Genomic DNA, 18,766 nt, shown 5'->3' with positions numbered 1-18,766 from the left:
TAACTTTAAGGGTCAGGGAGACATAGTCCTGTAGTATTTTGCATGGTGGATATTTTCTTTCCCAGCCGTGCTTCACGGCATGTGGGATCTTAGTTTCCCCAGCCAGGGATCAAACCTGCGCAACCCTTGCAGTGGGAGCACAGAGTCTTAGCCACCGGACTGGGTTTGAGGTGGTAAGCCACTAGAATTTGGGCATTGTTATTGTAGCTTCCCTGTCTGATACAATATATAAAAGGCCCATTACCTTTTCCCAAAATGAGTGCTCAGTAAACAGTGACTAATTTTATCATTAACAAATCACTATTTTATCTTCTGTCTAGTCTATTTTTCCTACGCAAAAAAAAAAAAAAAAAAATCATTTAAACAGGGACGATCCCTAGATGTCATTTACCCACTCATATATGCCTACTTTTATTTAAGTCTATAACAATTACACCAATAAATTGCATTTAAAACCTATGTTTTTCAATCTCTTTTAAAATCACATCAAAAAGTATGAAATACTTAGGAATACACCCGATCAAGAGGGTGAAAAGAATGAAACAACGCTACTTGCAGCAACATGATGGACCTAGACATCATCATACTAAGTGAAGTAAGTCAGACAAAGACAAATATCATAGGATATCACTCAAAGGCAGAATCTAAACTATGGTACAAATGACAAAGAAAACCAATTTAGGATTACCAAAGGGGAAAGTGGGTGGAGGAGGAACAAATTAGGAATTTGGGGTTAGCAGATACAAAGTACTATATATACATAGATAAACAACAAGATCCTAGTATATATATCACAGGGAACTGTATTCAAAACCTTATAATAACCTATAGTAGAAAAGAATATAATATATATATACATATATAACGGAGTCACTTTCCTGTATACCAGAAACTAATACAATATATATTAACCATACTCAATAAAAAGTTTTAAAATATGTAACACCTATGTTCTCACCATTGTTAAGAAGATTCCAAATTCTGGATTTAAATCAACACAATCACCATCAGAAAAAATAAACTGTTTTTTTCTCTCTTTTCTTGCTGTCAAGACGATGTAAATTTGTTGGGCTGCCACTGATAACACAGGCAATTCAATTCTGTTAAACTCATCAAAACAGCCCCAGGAACCTGACTGTGCAAGACCTGGTGTGAAAAACAGTTAGTTTGATAAGTTTTACTTTGTAATACACCTTCTTGATAGAAATCATTTTTCCAAAGCACCCTCAAACAATTATATAGTGAAATACAATTTATATAAACTTCACATCTGGCTGTTTATAAAGACATATTTAATTCCAGTGATATAGAGAAGTTTAATTATTTGTACATCATCACCAAAACAATGAAAACAGTATACTGCTGAAATGAAAGTTCAGACTCATCATTCCACCAGGGATGCTGAAGGGTGATAAAAATTGCTTCAGTCTGGATGTGCCACCCCCAGTGGGGATGGAGGTGAGGGAGCTATAATGTTTGGGGAAATTAACAAAATAAGGGATGCCCTATCTGGGTCAGATCACTCTGTCCCTTTCTTGTTGCACTGAGAGAAATGCCTGGAAGCTGGGTGAGACAAAGAATGGTCAAAATATGTTTATTTATTCCTTATGAAACCCAGCACAAAGGAAGACCTGGATATCAGGAACACTGCTCCTCTCTAATCTCAAAGGATGAAAAATCTTTATTTTTTAACTGCATGAAACACTCTTCTCTCTCTCTTTTTTTTAAGCAAGCGAATTGGATTTATTAAAGAGAAGGAAAGTACAAAGCTCTCAGCATAGACACTGAGAGGGGTTAGAGAGTCCCCACAAAACACTCTTCTTTTATTACTGCTTCCACCCACCAACCCCCACTTTTTCTTCTCTCTCCTTTGGGAATTTCCATTTTATGGATATTGGAATTTACATATCTATTCCTATGACCGTGAATTTTTTCTGTCAAACTTTCCATTTCTTTCTGCAATATGCTCTCTTGGCTAGATATTCCAACTCAAAAAAAAAAAAACTCAGGTTTTGTTTTTTTCAATTTCTGATTATTCCAATTGTTATTCTTTTCATAGCAGCCTATTTTTTTTTTAAATTGGTTATATGTGACAAATTCTTGAATCTCTCTGAAGCTATTAATTTGAGTTACTTTTGCATTTTCTTCTCATTCCAAATGCAAATTCCTGTTTGCATTGTGTATGGCTGCCTCTGGCGATTGGGGGGAAGGCATGAGAGGCAGGAGAGCTTATCCGCTTGGGTCTGGGGCTTGGGAACTGACCTGGTGCGGTGCTTGCTTCTCTGGCACAACCCCTACCTGGCAATAATCTTTGTCAGGACTCCACCTTCAGAGCATTTACATGGGGGAGAAATGCTGGAGACAGCCAGTTTCTTTTCTCTTTCTCTGCTTTCTGCTTTACTTTTGGCATTCTAAGATTTACCTGGTGCTCTAGTCTGCTCCTCTCAGCCATCTTCAACCATTAAGCCAGGAGTGGCCCAAAGAACATTCTCTTTCATTAAGTGATTCTTTGGGTTTAAATTATTTTTTTTTTAAGGACAGGCAATTACAATGAACAATATAGTGAATATCCATGTACCCACCTACCAAATCTTAACAATTTTGCTTCAGATTTCATCCTAAAAAATAAAATACTGGAACTACAATTCAAGTCCATGTAGGTCTTTCTTGGATCCACACTCCCTCCTTCTCCAGAGGTAACTTCTACTCTGAATTTGATGTCAACGGTTCTTACGCATGCCTGCTCGTGTGCAGTTATTTACAGGCATGCATAACGTTTGGCTTGTTTGGCTTGTTCAAAATTTGTGTGTATCTATTTATTTTTCTATATACTGTATCTATAAAATACTGTATCTGTACACTGTAAATATATACAGTGTATCATCAAATAAACTGATTTATTTACTGTTCTCTGAAGCAATTCTACCAACTTATACACACAGAAGTACTAAGATTTACAGTTTCTACACACCCTTACCAACAGTGGTTTGTTAGACTTTTCATTCTTACCAATTAATAACAGTGAGAACAGTATTGTTTTGTATTTCTTAATGATTTGAAGAAACTCTCTCTTTTTTTTTTTTTTGGCCATGCCACACACATGTGGAGGTCTTAGTTTCCTGACCAGGGGTAGAACCCCTGCCTGCTGCAGTGTAAGTGTGAAGTCTTAACCACTGCACCAACAGGGAAGTCTAAAGAAAATCTTTCTTCATGTTAGATATTAATCTTTTGCCAGCCATACATGCTAAAATATCTTCTCCCAGTCTTTGAGAAGTCTATTTAACTTCTCAAAAAGAGACATATCACAAAAGACTGTAAAATTATACACACGCACACACATTCACACACACACACAATTGACCCTTGAACAACACAGGGTTTAGGGGCTTGGACACGCCACAAAGTCGAAAATCCATATATAACTTTGCAGTCAGCCCTCTCACATCCACAGTTCCACATATAGGGGTTCAACCAGCCTGAGGTCGTATAGTACTGGAGTATGTATTTAGTTTAAAAAATCTGTGTATAAGTAGAACTGCACAGTTCAAGTCTGAGTTGTTCAATGTATATATTTTGAACAGGCAAGTAACTAAAGATAAGAGCTGGATGAGCAATCCCATGGTATCTGTTATAGGGATATCCTCCTACCCTGCTTAAATGTATTCATCCTTTCTTTATAGTTTGTGGTTTTTGTATAAAAAGTCCCTTTCTACTCTGAGAACAGATATGTTCCTTTGTTACCTTCTAAAGGTCATACAGGTTTTGCCTATCATAGTTAAGCACTTAATCCCCCAAAATTATTTCTATGCATGTTGTAGGGATTTAATTTTTATATATGCAGGCATCCAATTTCCCTTGTTAAATATTAATCATCCAGGGTACCAGAATGACATTGCAAATTCTATCTCTTCATCACTGATTTTCAATACCACCTTTTCCACATGTCAGTGTTCCTGGCCTATTTCTGCATTCTCTACTATGTTCCACTTGTCCGTTTATCAAGTCGCTTTAGTCATGTCCAACTCTTTGTGACCCTACAGACTGTAGCCCACCAGACTCCTTTGTCCATGGGATTCTCCAGGCAAGAATACTGGAATGGGTTAGCATGCCCTCCTCCAGGGGATCTTCCTGACCCAGGGATCAAACCCTCATCTCTCATGTCTCCTACATTGGCACTGGAGTTCTTTACCACCAGCACTACCTAAGTGATATCCTTCTGAGATTTTCATTTTCTAACTTTTGTTATGGACAATTAAAATAAAATTTGTGTTTATTTCATATTCAAGTAAACTTGCTAAATTCTACTTTCTATAGCTTTGTTGATTTCATTGTTTACAATGTCACTTGTAAATGACGGCCTTTTGTGTTTCTTTCTTTCCAGCCTTTGTGCTTTTGCTGTCCCTGTTGTTGTTCCTTAATGCACTGGGTAGGATGCAGAACACAGTGGTGAGTGGAAGGAATAGCGATGGAAATCCTCATCTTATACCTTGTCTCAGAGAATGCTTTCAAATTTGCAGTACCACAATGTTTGCCATGGGTGTCCTTTATCAAGTGAGCTATGTGGATGGATATCTGGGGAAAGAATCTAAAGATCAGCAGGCATAAGGTGGAGGGAGTGTGCTTCGGGATGTTTGAGAAACATCACAAAGGTCAGCGTGGCTGCAGCAGAGACAGTGTGGGGACAGTGTCAAGAGACGAGATGAGAAGGGCAGAGCGATGCCACAGGGAAGGGCAGGTGTGACTGTACAAAACAATACGAGGACCAGCGTTAAGGATTTCGGCTCTTATTGTGAGCGAAGCCAGGGCCCGGCTTTCAGTAGAAGAGTGTCGTGACCTGACTTACAATTAGAAGGCTCTAGATTTGAGATTAGAATGGAGAGCACAGGGGTAAACTCAGGGAGACCAATTAGGAAGCTTATTGGAGCAGCATAGGCGAGAGATAATGATTGGCTTGAACCAGGATGACAGCAGCGGGGTAATAAAAGGCGCCTGGTGCTGGATGTGTTCTGAAAGTAGAGCTAATAGTGTTTGCTGACAGTTGGACATGAGCATGAGAGAAAGAGAGGTGAAAAGGATAAGTCAAAGATTTCTGTTTAAGTATCTGGAAGAATAGAGTGGGTATTTAGTGTGTCAAGGAAGGCTGAAGAAGAAGTCGAGATGGGGAGGGGGGATCGGAAGTTTGGTTTGGGATTCAGTGACTCTGGACCTGTTAGATATTTAAGGGGCAATGTCAAGGAGCAGGTATCAGTTGTATTATGTGAATTCAGAGTTTCAAGGGGAAGTCCAAGATAAGATGTAAATTTGATCATTTAGATAGCATTTAACGTTTATTGCTGGGAGAAATATCAATGACCCTAGATATACAGATGATACCACTCTACTGGTAGAAAGTGAAAAGGAACTAAAGAGCCTCTTATGAGGGTGAAAGAGGAGAGTGAAAAAGCTGACTTAAAACTCAACATTCAAAAAACTAACATCATGGCATCCCATCCCATCACTTCATGGCAAATAGATGGGGAGACAATGGAAACAGTGACAGACTTTATTTTCTTGGGCTCCAAAATCACTGCAGATGGTGACTGCAGCCATGAAGTTAAAAGACACTTGCTTCTTGGAAGGAAAACCATGACAAACCTAGACAACGTATTAAAAAGCAGAGACATCATTTTGTTGACAAAAGTTTATATAGTCAAAGCTATGGTTTTTCCAGTAGTCATGTACAGATGTGAGTTGGACAAAGAAGGCTGGATGATAGAGAAGTGATGCTTTCAAATTGTCATGCTGGAGAAGACTCCTGAGAGTCCCTTGAACTACAAGGAGAGCAAACCAGTCAATTCTAAAGGAAATCAACCCTGAATATTCATTGGAAGGGTTGATACTTAAGCTGGAGCTCCAATACTTTGGCCACCTGATGTGGAGAGCAGACTCTTTGGAAAAGACCCTGATGCTGGGAAAGATTGAGGGCAGGAGGAGAAGGGAGCAACAGAAGATGAGATGGTTAGATAGCATCACTGACTCAATGGACATGAGTTTGAGCAAACTCTGGGAGATAGTGAAGGACAGGGAAGCCTGGGGCACTGCAGTCCATGGGGTTGCAAACATTCAGACATGACTTGGTGACCGAATAACAACAAAAGTGTGGGTCTGCATGAGACCACCAGAGAAGACCAACAAGGCCTGAGTTCTAAGACTGAAATGCTCCCTAATCTTTTTTCTTTGTCCATCTGAAACCATCTGCCATCTATCTTTCCAGATTTTATCAATATTTCCCATCTGCCAGTACCCCTCTCCCTTCTTGTGTTCCAGTGTTACCATCCTTTTAAAAAAATATTTCAGTAATTCCCTGGTGGTCCAGTGGTTAGGATTCTGTGCTCTTACTGCCAAGGGCCCGGGTTTGATCACTGGTCAGGGAACTAAAATCCCATAAGCTTCACAGTGCAGCCAAAAATAAATAAATAATAAAAATCTTTATTTCAGTGGGATTTAATGCGATAAAGGAAGTCACATATGTCATCAGTTTGCTATCCTGATCTTATCTCCTCCACCATTGTTTCAGGCAGTATTAAATTGATTCTGTTTTCATAATCTAATACACATTCAACTCATGGACTGTAATGCCAGAAGTAGTATTGAATGATATTTAATTGATGATACCCAGCCATTTTTGGCCCAGAAAAATGGCAATATCATATGCATCAATCTACATTAATTTTGCTTATGTGGGACACTATCACTTTAGACTTCTATCAGAAAATACCATTTAAATGCAATAAAAATAAATCCACCAAAAATAACACAACAGTGTTTGACACTTGCCTTTAAAAATCCTTCCTAGCCCTCTGAAATCCATTTGATCTGAGCAATTAAACACGACCACATATTTCCCCAAACATCTTCCCATGTCTTTCGTCGTTTCGGTTTTGCCAGTGCCCGCAGGTCCTGCTGGAGCCCCTCCCATGTTCATTCCCAAAGCCTGTGCCAAAGTGATGTAGCACCTGCAAACGTGAAGCAGACAAAGCGTGGATGTGAGCTAACACGCGTTACAGTGAAGCGAAGCACAAGCAGAAGTCTGATGTGATTGAAATGAGACCGTTCGTTTTAGAGTTTGAGCCACCCCCATTAGAGGGGCTTCCCCGGTGGTGCTAGTGGTAAAGAACCGGCCTGTCAATGCCAGAGTCATAAGAGATGCAGGTTCGATCCCTGGGTCAGGAAGATCCCCTGGAGAGGGGAACGGCAACCCACTCCAGTATTCTTGCCTGGAAAATGCCTTGGGCAGAGGAGCCTAGCAGGCTACAGTCCATTGGATGACAAAGAGTCGGACATGACTGAGCTACTAATGCTTTCTCATAAGAGATGGGCAACCAAACAAGGCTGGAGTAGCTGGTATTCATTAGAAGTAATACAGGGTTTGCAAAGGTGTGCAACCCTGACATAAAACCTGCAGGCTTTCCTTGCACTGTGGTCAGGAGAAATCTGAAGTCAGAGAATCAAGTAAGTGGTGGTGTGCTGGCAGATGTTTAACAATGAGCCCTCTAGGAAAAATAAAATAAAGCTGATTTCTGTTTTTTGGCCTCGCCACATGGCATGCAGGGTCTCAGTTCCCCAAGCAAGGATAGAACCTGTGTCCTCTGCAGTGGAGGCGCTGAGTCCTACTACTGGACCACCAGGAAATTCCAAATCTAATTTTTTACATCTGCTGATTTCTGTGGCATAAATACGTCCATCGTGGCCAGTGGCAACGCTGGCAATGTGATAGCACAAAACTGGGAAGAAGAGCATGACGTTGGCTCTTGCAGACTAGTACAAGCCAGCTCCGCCAGCACACCACTGCCGGGAAACCATGTTACTGTGAAGTGTTTCACTCACTTAGACACATGTACAGAACACTGTAATGAACCCCCTGGTATCCATAATGCAGCTTCAGTTACATTTGTTTCAGATCTAAGCAAACTTAGTAAAGCTTCATGTGACATGAAGCTTTATACATAAACATCAGTCGAAGGGAAAACAGCCTGAAAAATTTAAACTGTGATGGAACCGGACATATAAAGGGAGGTTGGATGAGTCTAGAAGACGCTGAAGACATAATTTTGCTGTATCATAATTTTACCTGGTATCAGCTCTATTTAAAAATAACAGCAGAATTAGCTGTTCTATGACCCAGTTTAAGTCGATTCTACAAACATTTACTGTCTCCTACACATGGCATACAGAACCAGGTATTTGCAGGACATGTAAGAATGGCAAAGACCCTGGACTTGTCTAGTGTCATGTACTAGAAAGAATGGCGAGGGGATGTGCCATTAACTGATTATTCACTCAGACCTGGCCAAGAAACATCACTTCAGGAATGAACTTCCACATATGAAAAACCAGAAGACACCGTTTCCAAGTGTACCTTCCTTCTTTGCCATTCTAATGACCCTCTTTAAGGCTCTAGAGACATTTGTCCATCCTGTAATCTCAACTTCATTACTCAACGGCTTTTTTCTTTCCTTTTTTTTTTTTTTCAACTTCATTACTAAACTTCTCATAGTCAACATTCAAGCATCCTTTTATTGTTTTATTTTTTTCTATTTCATAAAAATTTAACCTATAGGTACTTTGAAATAATGATAGTTATTTCATTGTTAAACTTTGATGAGCTAGCCCAGAGCTGACACGACAGCAATATGCTTTTGTTAACATTTCAAATGCAAATTTAAGACAATTGTAAGTACATGATTTAATTACAAGAATGGAATAACAAAAATGAGTTTCCTACCGATCTGTTAACGGGGTGATAACAAGACGATCAGTGCATCCCAGAAATTCATTCTGGTAAATAAAGTCAACATCTGTAATAGACACCACTGTTTGATCCAAATCTTCCTTAAAGTAAAATCTACTCTGTTTTAGCCATTCAAAATCAGTAACAGATCTGATATGCATTTTTACCTTAAAAACATGAAATACAAAGAGATTACATACTGAATTGCGACAGCATAAAATGTAGCATATAGGCAATTTTTATTCACTCATTCATTAGTTGATTCTTGTCATTGAATATATATTTACTGAGTCTTTCCTTGGAATGAATATTTGATGAGTCTTTCCTTGGAGTGCTGTGCTGGGTAAACAAAGACAGACACAGTTCCTGCCTTCTGAAGATGACAAGTCAGGGCAAAAGACAAATCAGATAAACAAGCAAATGCAATAAAGTAGGGAAAGAAACCCAAGGTCATGAAATGATGTAGCAAGAAGACCTCCCCTAGTCTAGGTCTGAGGGAGATACTCAGAGAAAGAAACATCTAAACTAAACCCCGCAAAAACAGTAGGAATTAGCTGAGGAAATAAAACAGAAGGGGCGATAGAGGCATGAGAAGGCAAAATATTCTAGACAAAGACCCAGAAAATGTGGCTGGTGTGTTCAAGAAACTGAAGGAAGTTCAGTACTGCTGAGGTGTCCAGGACTCTGGAGAAAGAATAAGAGCTGAGGCTTCACAGGGCAGAGGAAAGGGGTTGGGCACTGTCCTCACGGCAGTGGGAGAGGCATGGCCCTGTATGCACACATGCCTTCTTGTACCAGCACTGTGGCCAAACCAATCAATCTGCCCAGCCATCAGCTTACACCCATGGGCCAAGAGGCTTATACCCACGGGAGGCCAAGAGGCTCCCACCACCATGGATGCAAGAGACAGAAACCTGACGAGCACGTTCAGGAGCAACATCCCACCACAACACGTTCTACGGTGCCTAATGACTTTCCGTCAGCAAACCTGGAGAAACCCCAGTCCTGCCCACTCAGGGGAATCAATATAAGTGGCAAGTGGTCCCTTTCACTGCTTCTCCACCCAGGGGCCCAATTCCAGGTCATTCAGTTGACACTGAAAAATAGACTCCGGCAACTATACAATGCTCAGTTCTCCATCTCATGAAGTCTTCATGCTATTTAATTTTTGCTATTGTTTCATTGTCTATGATCTGGCTCCCCCCTCCAGTTAAGAATTCTATCTTCCCTTCTAAAGAATAGTTTGTATTCACCACCTTAAAAGGACTACTTTCAGGTAACAGTCCAGTGCCACCCGCAGGGACTCTGTTCTCTAGCACAGGACCCTCAGCCATGGAGATGTAGTCAGCTAGCTGCTTGCAACAGTCCTATTGGATGGTAAAGAGGGGATAGACTGGGGCTTGCCTGGTTGTCAAATAGTTAAGAATCTGCCTGCCGGGGACAGGCAGGGGACACAAGTTCGATCCCTGGTCCAGGAACTAAGATCCTACATGCCATGAGGCAACTAAGCCCATGCGCCCCAAGTCTGAGCCTGCATGCCCTAGAGTCCATCCGCTGCAACAACAGAAGCCACCACAATGAGAAGCCCATGTACCACAGCTAGAGAGCAGCATTCGCCGCAACTAGAGAAAGCCTGCACGTAGCAACAAAGAACCAGCACAGCCAAAAATAAATAAAAATAAGTACACTTTTAAAAATAAAGAGGGGGTCGAGGAGGAAAGTATAAAGAAGAATAGCGGATATTTATTGAGTTGTTACTGTATATCAAAATACATTATGTTCTAAGCATTATACATGGAGAAATAAAATGCATATATGTGGGCTACAAGATACTATTTTACTTGGAATGCAAACTGAGCATGAGTTCACTAGCAATTGAGATAAAAAGAAAAACAGCTTCATAGTTTTAACTATGTGTATAGTTTCTTTAAAAAAAAAAAAACCATTCTGTAAGGAAAGTAAAGCTATGCTCAGCATTTTTATTTTAAAAAGAAGGTTCTTCCATGAGACCTCAACTTTAAGAGACAGTGAGAAATGTACAAATATTCTCAATTACATTCATAGCAGGTATAGTAATGGATTCCAAATGACTTCTTCTTGAAGTGGATTTCAAGGAAAACCAAAGTATAATGGTAATGGCAATTAAGCAAATCTGTAGAAGGCCAAAGCAATACAGTCTAAGTATGTGGCTCTTTGATGATTAGCATGAACCAGAGAAATTCTAGAGCAGTATTTCTTGAGCTTTAATATGCTTATGAATCACCTGGAAGTTGTCCTGAAATACAGAGGATGATTCAGTAGGTCTGCAGAGGGGTATGGTGGGGAGGCTGAAGATTCTGCTTTTCAAACAAGCTCCTAGATGAGGCCAGCACAACCGGTTGTCATACATACTTTGAGAAAGAAGGATCTAGACTACAGGGGAATAAAATGGATTCCATGCCCTTCAATCTTCAGTAAATACAACTTATCTGATCAGAACTTTTGATACAAGTTGGAAACAGATAGCCTGGGAATCATAGTCTCCAAAAAATGGGCCCCAAGTTGCATGAACTGTGGGTCTCTGATGAAGGAAAAAGATACCTTAAAGACAGATCAAGTCAGGGACTTCCCTGGTGGTCTAGTGGTTAAGAATCTGCCTGCCAGTGCAGGGGACACGGGTTCAAGCCCTGGTCTGGGAACTAAGATCCCACATGCCGTGGGGCAACTAAGCCTGAGAGCCACAGCAACTGAAGCCCGTGAGCCTAGAGCCCATTCCCCGTACAAGAGAAGTCACCATAATGAGACGCCAGTGCACCTCCACCGGAGAGTAGTCCTCACTTGCCACCACTAGAGAAAGCCCGCTCACAGCAATGAAGAGCCCACGCACCCCAGCAAAGACCCAGCTCAGCCAAGAAATGAATAAAAAAAATTTAAGAAATAAAGTAGAGCAGCATGTTCAGAATTTTTTTTAAAAAGTTAAACAGAATAATGCAATGGTAGTCAAAAATGAAGCTAGTCAAAATGATGGAATATCAAAACTACCTGGGCCTCCTATCCCATAATAGACAACTACTGCTCAAGACCACTTGTTAGGGTCCTGTTTCCAAAGGGAATTCAAATATCCTTTCTACTCCCACTCTGCAGAACCTTGCCCAGATCAAGCCCATGAAGACTTGTCGGACACGATCACCTGAACAGCCATAGGAGTGCCCTGAAACTTGGTTCTACTCAATCTACACTTTTTTCAAAACTGGCTCATCTGTTGGAGGAGCTAATCTAGAAGACATGGCTTCAGGTGGACCCATGAGCTGGATGGACCCTCACCCCCTTCTCTGTCCCTGGAATAGGCATTCTGCCTACTGTTCCCATAGTGGGAACTATTTTCATGGACGCACCCTTGAGAGAGGAACATGCCATTGAGACCATCTGGATGGTATAGGAGGTAGTTAAGGCCTCCATACAAACTTATAAGGTTCTGGCAGACAATGAAATCGAGTTACAGATATAGAAAACAAACCTACCAGGGGGTAAGTGGGGAGGGATAAATTGGGAGATCAGGATAGACATATACACACTGCTGCTGCTGCTGCTAAGTCGCTTCAGTCGTGTCCGACTCTGTGCGACCCCAGAGACAGCAGCCCACCAGGCTTCCCCGTCCCTGGGATTTTCCAGGCAAGAACACTGGAGTGGGTTGCCATTTCCTTCTCCAATGCATGAAAGTGAAAAGTGAAAGTGAAGTCACTCAGTCGTGTCCGACTCCTAGCAACTCCATGGACTGCAGCCTACCAGGCTCCTCTGTCCATGGATTTTCCAGGCAAGAGTACTGGAGTGGGGTGCCATTGCCTTCTCCGTATATACACACTATTATATACAAAATAGGTAACTAATAAAGACCTACTGAATAGCACAGGAAACTCTACTCAATACACTGTAATGGGGTAAGAATCTAAAAAAGGGGAGGGATGTGGATATGTATAACTCATTCACTTTGCTGTACAGCAGAAACTAACACAACACTGTAAATCAACTATATTTCAAGAAAATTATTTTAAAAATTCTGGCAGACAAATGCAGAGATTTAGTCCTCTAGAGGCTGCCCAAGCCTCATTAAGTATTCAGTAAATTTCCTCACTAATATTGCTAACTACCAATCTGGAGTGGCATGCCTCTTTCTTCAGATTCTTCTTGCCCTCTGAGCGCAGGGGCCAAGTCATGAACTAACATTGCCATAACTCACAACCAAGCCCACCTAAATTATATCATATCCCTGGTTATTGGCTTAAAGAAACAGTTCAAATTACATCAGTTGATTCCAGACTTTCAGAATGTCAAAACTGAATACACATACATGACTGTTAAAACTACCAAATATATCAGTATATGTTTGTAGACACTGTATAGGCAAAGCTGGTTGTGAGAAAGGACCAAACAGATGCAAGATTCATATAAGCTACGAAGTATGTATAATACTTAACTGTTAATTATTAGAAGCACTAACTTTTAATTAATACACTAGATTACTTTAAATTAAGAAAAAAAATACTTTACCAAGTCATCAAAAATATCTCTCTGATGCACATGGATGGTAATTAGAGTCTCAAATTTCACTCTGTCAAACTTGCTCAGGTCATGTGTTGTCTGACTAATGAGAGTATTTAGAATATCCAAAAATTTCTGGTTTGTCACTTGCATGATTTTCCTGTCATCTTTTGCATTATTTAAAGCCTCTTCTGAATCATGTGTCCACAACATCTGAATTCCCAGAAGCCCAACCTAGAAATCCAGCAGACAAATAAGTTTACCAAATATTTAAAGCACACCTGCAATAAAATCTAGTGGTCACTTATTCACACTGAGGTGGACAGTCTTGTTGATTTTAAACTAAAAAAGGGACATGCATTTCTTCACTCTCAAAGGGGAAAATCACTGAAAGTTCAAACAATTGATTATTTATTTCAATGTGGATGGATAATAATTTAAACAACTGCTACAATTTATGCAATTATATATGCATTAATGGAAGATGCTTGGGGAATTTTTCTATAGAGGGCTTGAGACCCATATACCTTCATACAATGACTTTCCTTTCTAAAAAAAAATAAATGGAAATAATATATTATTGTGTATTTTTCTTCAGCAGAGTTTTCCAAAGGTTTATTTGCATCTTCTAAAAAGGATATGCTGTCTATCTCTTTCCTTAATCTCATTCTAATATCCTTATCTTTTATGTACATCTACTTCTCTTTCTACATATAAATCTACAAGAGACAGAGATAGAGACAAAAAGTCAGATAGGGGGAAGCTTGTCCTTTGTCTCCTGAAGAAGGCATAGGAAAACTGTAAGTTGATGCTCACCTTACCTACGATTTCCGCCCCAGGAAAGGAAATGAAAGCGGTCAGAACTTGCCCTCCCCTCACCCCCTCGTCTGCAACAACCGTCCCTTTGGGAGCTTCTGTTCTTCCCCAGAGTCAGGCAACATATCCAAGATCATTTGAACCAAAGAGGAATTCCACATCTGGTAGAGGAAGGAAAGTGTGCAAGTGGCGTATGGATTCTACAGGCATGGCGTTCAGTGTAGGTAAAGCAGGAATTCATGATACAGGATGCTCGGGGCTGGTGCACTGGGATGACCCAGAGGGATGGTATGGGGAGGGAGGTGGGAGGGGGGTTCAGGATGGAGAACACGTGTACACCCGTGGCGGATTCATGTTGATGTATGGCAAAACCAATACAATATGTAAAGTAATTAGCCTCCAATTAAAATAAATAAACTAAAAAAAAAAAAAAAACCCTCTCCTTATCCTTGCTTCCTCTGGAACATCAATAATTTTCCTGCTAGAGCAGTGGCCAATCTTGGGTCTGCAGGTGAAGGTAAACGAAGCCCTGGGGTGGAAAGGAAATAGTTGCTATCAGGAAGCTCCAGATAGCAAGCAGATTCTCTTTGCACAAAGCAGAGGGAAACAAGGCAGAAATGACAGTGCAAGGCTGTCTGATTTAAAAACTGACTATAAATTATGTTTCTCACTAGGTTTAAGAAGGCAGGGGACGTCATGGTGAAAACTGAAGGATGTTTCATTACAATAAAAAATGAAATAAAAATAAAAAACAAAATTCTCATCAATATTATTTGGTGTTTATGATGAGCACATTAAAAAATACTGAAAAGGAACACACTAAAATACTGTCATCATTTCCAGGTGGTGGAAATATGGGAAAATTTTCTTTTCACTTTTATATTCTTCAAATGTTTCCAAACTTTTCCAAAAAGGATCCATTGTGTTCAAAATCTTCAAAATGCATTTGAGAAAAAAGGTGAAATTTTAAACAATTTCAGATAAAAAATTAACACAGTAACAGAAAAATTGATTCTGGAAAACTGCTTTCTAAAATGCAATTTAAAGAGAGTAATATATATATTTAATGAATATATTAAATAAGTATATATTGAATGAAAATACAGAAAATGAATATATATATCCATTACTCTTTAAAGCAATTTTTCCATACAACTGAAATTTGCCTACTACAATGTTACGATTTTTATCTAAAAATCTTTTATCTAAAAATACATACACACATTATACAAAAGTCCTAAAAGTTGGTCAATTTTCCTATTATATCCTGTCCAACTTCACCACTACTTTAAATTTGCTTTTCAGCTTTTCCAACTGTAATGCTATATCTCCTTCTAATTATAATCACGCTTTCCTGCAGGAGGGAAACTATGTTGATTTAGCCTAAGGAGCTATTTTCCTTAGCTATCAAATACAGTATTTTATAAAGCTTTGTCACAAAGGTAATAATGCTAATAAGAATAATAAAGCTTTCGAAGAATATTATAGAACACAAAACAATATTAATGCATTCTCTTCAGTGGAGATTGACTCTGTATTCGTGCTTGTGTCATCTGAATAATTTCATAACATTTCAGCTGTCTCCACTGTGTGTGCAGTAATTCAGGATTTGGGGCTTGGGATGGGAAGAGCAGCTGCGTTTTGCTAAACCCGCCTATATTTTTCTTGCCTTCTAGTCATGAAATTAAAAGACGCTTACTCCTTGGAAGGAAAGTTATGACCAACCTAGATAGCATGTTAAAAAGCAGAGACATTACTTTGTCGACAAAGGTCTGTCTAGTCAAGGCTATGGTTTTTCCTGTGGTCATGTATGGATGTGAGAGTTGGACTGTGAAGAAGGCTGAGCACCGAAGAATTGATGCTTTTGAACTGTGGTGTTGGAGAAGACTCTTGAGAGTCCCTTGGACTGCAAGGAGATCCAACCAGTCCATCCTAAAGGAGATCAGTCCTGGGTGTTCATTGGAAGGACTGATGCTGAACCTAAAACTCCAATACTTTGGCCACCTGATGCAAAGAGCTGACTCACTTGAAAAGACCCTGATGCTGGGAAAGATTGAGGGCAGGAGGAGAAGGGGACAACAGAGGATGAGATGGTTGGATGGCATCACCGATTCAATGGACATGGGTTTGGGTGGACTCTGGGAGTTGGTGATGGACAGGGAGGCCTGGCGTGCTGTGCTTCATGGGGTCACAAAGAGTCAGACACAACTGAGCGACTCACGACTGAGCAATTCAGAACTAAACTGAATTGATCCCTCACTGTCTCTGACCAAGATCACAAATCATCACTCTTCATTTACCTTGGCTGAAAATGTAATGAAACTGTTACTTCTTCATTTGCCATATACAGTTTTAATAACACCTGGCACATGACACCACACTTCTAAGAGTCAAAGGGCAGGAGGGCTTTTCACGAAAACACCTGCTCCAGCCTCTTCAATGTCTTTTCTCTAAAACCTTAGCTCATGAGAAGAACTTCACCAGATTATGCCAATTTTTAACTACTTGAAGGGAAAATAAACAAAAGGCAAGATGGATTTCATTTCAGGAAAAGATATGGTTACTCCTTTTATATATGTCCATATCTGTAACTGCATCTATCTTTATCTACGTATGGATAGAGATAGGTGTTTTTATACATAGACAGGTGTCTTTTGTACAAGATGAAATTTCTCATTAGTCCTTTAGTCTCCGTGAAGATCCTCAACGATGGGAGCAGTGCAAACCCTATTCTGGGGGACGGGGTGGGTTGGACTAGAGTGGTGGAGGAGAGGACAAGTGTGAGGGTGGGCCTCTCTAGCTTGTTGAAAGCTAGAACGGCTTCCTTGGAGAAGGGAATGGCAGCCCACTCCAGTATTCCTGCCTGGAGAATTCCATGGACAGAGGAGCCTGGGGGGCTACAGTCCAGGGGGTCACAAAGAGTTGAATGTGACTGAGCAACTAAGACACACAGAACAGCTCCGCACTGTCAGGCTGACTGTCTCCTGAATACCTGTCCCCCTTATTTCTACTCGTTGAATGTCATGTAGTCTCACCTGTGCCGGAAAGTGATTGAGGAAAGGTAACAGCTGAAATCCTGAATCACTGATTTGATAGAATGCGGATCGAATTATATTATGCAATGACGACATCTGCATTTTTAATAGGTCCAGAAGCCAAATCTCCACGGGACCTTTGGCCATAACAGGACTATCCAACTGAAACAGTATATTACAAATAGGTTACAAATAGGTAGTAATTTGATATTTTTACAAATGTCCTAAATCACAGTACCTCCAGACAAAGCAAACAATTTCACAGAAAATACTTAAAACATGAGTAAAATTAATAATGTAGCAAGAAGTATAAAGATCATTTGGTCTAAAACTTTCATTGTATAGGTGATAAAATGAATCCCAGAGAAATTAAATGAGTTATCTAAACTAGTCTGTAACAAAGCCAGGAAAGACTACAGAACTAGAACCTGACTCAACTCCCTCCCTTTCTCTCATAAGAGAACTGCATTCTACATTTTAAAGAAACCCTAACAAAATTTTAATCAAGTTAAATTACAATGATTTTTTCTCCTTCTCTTGATATGACAGCCATGATACGATCGTAGTCTTTTGCATGAAAGGTCACCTCATTTATGTTGTCAGACACTGCAGGGAGATGTGGCTATAAGAGAGCACAAGACAGAGCAAACACATCATACATGAGGTTAGACACAAAAGCTGCAGGAGACATGGGTTCAGTCCCTGGGTCGGGAAGATTCCCCTGGGAGAGGAAATGGCAACCTACTCCAGTATTCTCGCCTGGATAATTCCATGGACAGAGAAGTCTAGCGGGCTACAGTCCATGGGATGGCAAAGAGTCAGACACGATGGGTCAACTGAGCATGCATGCAAACACAAAAGCCATTGAGACATTTCTTAAAAGCTTTGCTATTTTTTTTTTTAATATTTGTAAAAGATTAAGAATTTACTTCACTGTCTCAAAAAAAAAAAAAACCAAAAACCAACCTCTTCTTTGACCCTTGACTGACTTGGAAGCCCACTTTTTTAAATCCAGCCATATACAGTGTTTCCTCCAAGACCTACAGATGCCCATCCTCTTACATTATGGAGGTTGAACCAGTAACTGCCATCTTCCTCCCACTGGAGACTGAACCACACTGTCCCTGTCCCCTTCCCTCCCAGGGACAGGTCAGTCCTTCTCTCTTGGCTCTGTGTCTGCCTTACACAGCTTCTACTTCCTTCCTGTCCTTTCTCATCCCCACAACTCCCTGGAAACCAACAAGGAAGGTATTATTAGCTGTTTCCCAGCTTCCCAAACCAGAAATGGTCCTGGGATGGGGTTTCAGTGCCTCCACTCTCAGTTCTCTGTAGTTTTTCTCTTCCCCCTGGAATTACTGCCCTTCAAAATGGCTAAAAGCATTTGAGAAGCATTCTGGACAGGAAAAAAGGGACACATTTAAACCACAATCCCTATCTGATCTAAGAATATTTAGATTTAAATACTCATAACAATGAGTTACATTTAGTGAGCACATACTTTATGTCAGGTACTTTTGATGCATTATCTTGCTTAATTCTTATGACAAGCCTATGAGGTGGAAATGATTAATATTCTGATTTTACAGACAAGAAAACTGAGACACAGGAAAATTAAGTAACTGGCTAA

At 40.2% G+C, this 18,766-nt stretch overlaps 1 protein-coding gene across 1 annotated transcript in view; it reads right to left on the bottom strand.

Annotated features, from left to right (window-relative positions):
• Positions 1-18,766, bottom strand: part of DNAH8 (dynein axonemal heavy chain 8) — a 325,600-nt gene that overhangs the window by 187,280 nt on the left and 119,554 nt on the right. Inside the window, exons 39-44 of the mRNA XM_061398067.1 lie at positions 17,657-17,761; positions 17,140-17,301; positions 13,298-13,522; positions 8,765-8,937; positions 6,817-6,995; positions 959-1,146 (exon numbers count right to left, since the gene is read on the bottom strand). Of these exons, the coding sequence (XP_061254051.1) occupies positions 959-1,146; positions 6,817-6,995; positions 8,765-8,937; positions 13,298-13,522; positions 17,140-17,301; positions 17,657-17,761 (1,032 nt within the window). The remainder of the gene's footprint in view (positions 1-958; positions 1,147-6,816; positions 6,996-8,764; positions 8,938-13,297; positions 13,523-17,139; positions 17,302-17,656; positions 17,762-18,766) is intronic.

The sequence above is a fragment of the Bos javanicus genome, chromosome 23 (assembly GCF_032452875.1).
Source record: "Bos javanicus breed banteng chromosome 23, ARS-OSU_banteng_1.0, whole genome shotgun sequence".
NCBI lineage: Eukaryota > Metazoa > Chordata > Mammalia > Artiodactyla > Bovidae > Bos > Bos javanicus.
This window is presented reverse-complemented; position numbering and strand designations above follow the sequence as displayed.